We start from the raw sequence: 5,544 nt of genomic DNA on the forward strand, positions 1-5,544 counted from the left end.
ACGCTTCGTGTTCGATTAATTGCCTCTGAGCCTAACTTGCGTTCATGCTTAATGGACGAAGGGCTAACTGGTGTATGTGGTGCCTAATCACGTATTGAAAACCCTAAGTTGATTTTCGCTTAGTAAATTGAAATAGGGTTGGATTAAGTGGTTGACTGTTAGGGACGAATTCTCCATAACCCAGGATAAGAGAGTGGCTTCTGAATCAGAGGAAAAAACTCGTTTTTAATATTAGTAGTTTCGTATTTCATTTTATTTGTTCTGCTCTTTAATTACCAAACAACCAAACCCCCCCCCCCCCATCGTTACTGTTACTGCAAGTATATTATGAACATTTGGTTTGTCACTGCTCGTTGGGAAACGACCTAGGATCACTTCCTAATTACTGCATTTTCATGTTTATTTGATTCGGGTACGGCTTCGATCATCTTCCCTACACTCTTTAATTTCCACTGTGTACTTTTAATTATTTCTTTTACTTTTGGTTAAGTTTTTATTTCTGTTCTTTACTTTCTTAACTTTGTAGTAAAAGACTAATAGAATCTAATAACATTAAGAAGGATTAGTTTTTAATTAGTCAAGAGACGTTCATAATTAATTCAACCCCCTTCTTAATTATTCTGAGGCCACTTGATCCAACAAATATAATATTGTACTAATTTTTAACTGTATAAGTATGTGTTATTAAATTTCCATTGTTTTGGTCATTTGCTGAATTTTGTTTTCAACATTTTTTTTTACAAAATGTTAAATTAGTGATCTCCATAAAAATTATTATAACAAAATAATTTATGAGTTATTTTTTATGAAAATTATTATTATTATTATTATTATTATTATTATTATTATTATTATTTGGGTTTTATTATGTGGCTTCATTTCTTTGTACAAGTTTATTTGACTTTAGGAGAATAATATTCTCAAAAATAATTTTATAGTTATACTAAAAATTAATTACATTCAATAATCTTCTATTATTTTTTATTAATAAAGAAATTTTATATTATGAAAAATTAAATTGATTTTAATTTTTTAGTAATATAAAAATTAATATAATTTTTTTATACAATAAAAAAATTATTCTCCAAGTTTATTCGTGTATCACACGGCTATTATATAGTAATATGTAAATTACGAATTTCAACTTAGTAACTAAAATAACATCATCAAAATATTCACACGCCAAAATATACAACCTATAATTCTTAAGAGCAAAAGTAGCAAGACATGAGTGAATCAAGCAACAACCACAGTGCCACACCACACAAAAATTTATATACATATTACAGAGCAAGCCAATACATATATAACTGAGTTTGCTCTAACTTAATAAAACAGCCCAATTGAAGTTTCTTAATCTGTCTACTCATTACATATGTAATTGAAATACATTTTCATTGTTATAAATTATATATCATAATGGTGTAGGCCTATTTTCCAAAAATGGATTTGAGCCACCAAATGCCTTTGGTGTCATCAGGGCCTTCTTCCTCTGGTGGAGGATCGCTCTGTGGGGTCTTGCGGAGTTTGCTCACATCATATCCTACATTCTTAGCTCTCTGAACAAGCTCGTTGTAGATCTCATCATCCAGATGGGGTTTCCTGCTTAATATCTGGGATTCAAAATTCATGACCAAAGTTATGTCAGGAAAATCAAATTATTGAACAGATCATGCATAAATAAGATGTACAAAAGCAATAGTTAAGATAAAAACTCCATGGTACTCACAACATGTTATATAACACCTAAATTGTGAAAAAAATGCACACAAATGTGTACTTATATGAAGCCTCATCAATGTATTTCGAAGTATAAAAATTAATAAAAAGATTTATTTATTTTTCTTTATTTCTTAAGTATTGCCTAAAAATTACGATTGTGAAGAGTCACTGGTCTAAAAATTTTCTCCTAATTTCGCCACTGGCAATTGTAGTTTTGGTACAATTGTGAAGAGTCAACTATTGGGGTCAAAATTACCATTGTATAGATGGCAATTTAAAATTAAAACCATGATCTGAGATTTTGAAGGATATCAAATTTGGGTGAATTATTGCAGCAAAACTTATTAATATTTTATATAGCAATACTCCACAGAATTGATTCTGTTAAATGGTTAATATTAAGTAGTTCGGCGGTAATAGAGAAATATCCCCCAATAGACCATAGTAGTAGTCTCACGCAAAGCAACGATATTAACCTTTTGAGTTTTGTCATTTCTCTCTTCTATATTCTAGTACCTTTCCAAATGAAAATGCCTCCGTATGTAATCAAATTCCCACAACAACAAGCAATGCATTAAAAAAGCAACAGCAATTGAGCACTAACATCAAGGTTTTTCAAGTCACTGAAATAATAGCATTGCGACTACATAAGATTGAAACTTATCATTTTATAAATTTCAATAAACTTTAATTGATGAATGTATTTAGTAAAACTAGCTTTAAAATTTATAAGTTAGCTTATTCAATTTGTAATGCGACTAATGTTCGAGAAAACTCAAGTCTCACCTCAGTTAGAGATAAGACCAAAATAATATATACAAATAGGAGATAACTCTTACTCTATGAATTAATTTTTGAAATTTGAGTTATCTTTGTTCTAAAATGATATCAGAATTTATGATAGATCCATTAAACGATTCACTCACCATGTTATTTACGCATCAAACCCAAAAGTATAAGAGCATAAGGTCAAAATAGAGTATATAAGAGACAACTCTCACCTATGAACTAACTTTTGAGATTGAATTAGACTTAAATTAACGTTCTAAGAATTAATGTCGTCTAGCAATTCTCTGAGGTGCATCTTGTAATATGGATTTGTGACAAAACATGTTAGCAAGCATTCAAAACCTTGGCAACAAAAAAAAACTAAGATTAGGAATTTGAAAAAAAAGTTAAGACAAATAGGCTTACTCACCCAAAGGTAATTCCTGCTTGGTTGGCCAATCAAAGCATACTGATATTCATCGTCAGTGAACAAAACCCAGTAGTCCCCATTTATAGGTATAATGGGCAAGAAGGGAGGAATATAAAACTTGACCTTGAACTTGGCCTCATCACTTTTGGGGTCAACCTTATAAGCAGTTCCTTGTATGTACCCTCTCTTGCCATTACTCCAAGTCTCGTTGAGCACTTGCACAGTACCATCATTCCTAAGAGTGTATGTGGCTCTGGTGTTCTCACCATCCTTGGGCTGATTCCTTGAAGGGAAAGAGGCTATCTCATACCAACGCCCCATGTACCTTTGCAAATCCAAACCCTTCACAACTTCCATCTCTTTGTTGGCCATTGGTGGTGGCTAGGGGGAAATTACACAACACAAAACAGAAACAAAAAACAAAGATTTGCTTGGTTTCTTGGTGATTTGGAGTGGTTGGTGGGTTTGATAAGGTTTCTAACGTGGATATATATATATATATATATATATATATATATATATATATATATATATATATATATATATATAGGAGCAGATAAAAAGCTTGTTCGGCAATTCTTGAATTAGCGTGTGAAGATAACTACTATTAAACATAATACTTTTAATTAATGATTAATGTTATATCGACTTTTAATAATTATGTTTATGAATATTTATGTTTAAATTTTTTGAAATCTGAAAATAATAATTAATTTTTTTCTCTATAAAGTTTATGAATTTAATTTTCAAGTTTAATATATATTTTTACTTCTTTATTTATTTATCCCTGATGTTATTAACATAAAGGGTTAACTAATGCGGGGTTGTTTTAGCTCAACCAAGGATCACAAGTTTGAAGTATGTAATTGTATTAAATATTTGGAGGAATACTTTCATCCTCAAGTGAAATACAATTTTTTTCTATCAACAAATGTTAGTTGTTAGTTTTTCATAGTGAAAGATTCAAACTGATAATCTCTTCTCCCTTCATTCTTCTTTCACCACCAAATCAATTTTATAATCCCTCAGTAAAGGATATATATGTAGTATATACAAAAAAATTAGGCTTAAATATAATTGTGGTCTCCTTATTTTCGTCTAATATGCAATTTTAGTTCTATTTCAAAATAGAGACATTTGGTTCCTCTTATGTAGAAAATTCACAATTTTTATTGAATTCTCAATTTTTTCTATATTTTATTTATTTATTATATTTTAATTAATTAAATCATTTCTTGATATTAACTTAAATGAATATTTTAGGTATATGATTCAATTGGAATAAAATAAAAGAAACAAAATATAGAAAAAAAAATTGAAAATTATATCAAAACTGTGAATTTTCTAAGATAAGGGATCGAATATCTCTATTTAAAAATGGAAAGGCCAAAATTTTAGATTAAGCAAAATAGGAGATCAAAATTGTATTTAAGCTAAAAACATAAAAAGCTTTATCTATAACTCAATGGGTGTAATTCAATTGTCAATACAAGCTCAATTTGTGGAGAAAAATCTGAAATTGATTCTTACATAATACACTCTTGGAGAGGAATACAGAACTTTAAATATGACTAAGTCTCGGACTGGTGATTAGTTTTATAATCATCCCAAATAACAAAAACTTGTGAGGATACCTCATGGTCTTGTCAAGGACCTAAAAACCCATATTATGATGGTCGTATAAAAAATTAATTAATTAAATAATTAATATTATGTTGACTCTCAAATATTTATTTTGAATGTGTTTTTTTATGAGTGGGAAAATATTTTAATAATGTGATTATGGACACTTGTGTTTAGTTATTTTTGTTTGATGTCATTAACTTAAACGCTTATTTATAACAAAAAAAATAGGTTAAAATAATAATATTTACCACTCGTATATTATTTGAAATGTGTGTAGATAATATTGATAAGAGACTTTGCCAACTTAATGGTAGGTTTCAAATTTGAATCTTAAAAACACTTTTCATTGAATTTTGTTAAAAGAATTATTTAGTAGTCTAAAAAGAATGTGTAAAAATAATTTTACTTTAAATATTTATATACATTTTAAAATGAATTTTCTGTTAATAAGACTATAACCTATTTGAATAAATTTATCCATAATATTTATAGGAAAAGATATAGAAAAACGAGATAAATTTTTGCATAAACTAAAATTAGTTTAGCATAAGTTAAAAATTTACTTCTGAAAAAGATAATATGAGAAAATTTTTATAAATTAACTTTAGTTTATGGAATAGTAAAAACAATTAGCTTATGATGAAATTTATTTCATTTTTTTATTTATTTTATGTATTTATGAAAAATATTATTTAAATATGTTCTATTTTGATTTACTTAAACTATACCTTAATATTATTAATTGACTTTTAAAACTATTTCATTACGTATAAATGAAAATTAGAGGTGAAAAGATATAAAATTTAAGTTTGAAAGAATAAATTTGATGAAATTAATTTTTAAAAATATAATAATTTGGCAAAGAATTGTTTCTCAACAACTAAAATAGAACTTTTCTTCCTCTGTATACAACGGGACAAATATGTTTTAGAGTAACAGAATAGGGGCGAGAAAGGTGTGGAGGAGTTTGAACCACATACGCAATATGATAGAGGATA

General features: G+C 28.0%; 1 protein-coding gene across 1 annotated transcript; it reads right to left on the reverse strand.

The window, feature by feature from the left end:
• Positions 1-1,188: 1,188 nt before the first annotated feature.
• Positions 1,189-3,405, reverse strand: LOC114425560 (temperature-induced lipocalin-1-like). Its single transcript, XM_028392503.1, has 2 exons — positions 2,921-3,405; positions 1,189-1,613 (listed from the first exon to the last, which is right to left on the reverse strand). Exons 1-2 carry the CDS (start codon positions 3,290-3,292, stop codon positions 1,431-1,433), a joined length of 555 nt encoding a protein of 184 aa, XP_028248304.1. The 5' UTR covers positions 3,293-3,405; the 3' UTR covers positions 1,189-1,430.
• Positions 3,406-5,544: the final 2,139 nt, after the last annotated feature.

Source organism: Glycine soja, chromosome 9, assembly GCF_004193775.1.
Source record: "Glycine soja cultivar W05 chromosome 9, ASM419377v2, whole genome shotgun sequence".
NCBI classification, from domain to species: Eukaryota; Viridiplantae; Streptophyta; class Magnoliopsida; order Fabales; family Fabaceae; genus Glycine; species Glycine soja.

What these genes read in the sequence shown, in the direction of transcription:
- LOC114425560 (XM_028392503.1), bottom strand. Translation starts at nt 3,292, where the DNA reads ATGGCCAACAAAGAGATGGAAGTTGTGAAGGGTTTGGATTTGCAAAGG. An exon ending in CAAGCAGGAATTACCTTTGG is followed by an intron (nt 1,614 to 2,920) that starts GTGAGTAAGCCT and finishes TTTGAATCCCAG; the next exon opens with ATATTAAGCAGGAAACCCCA.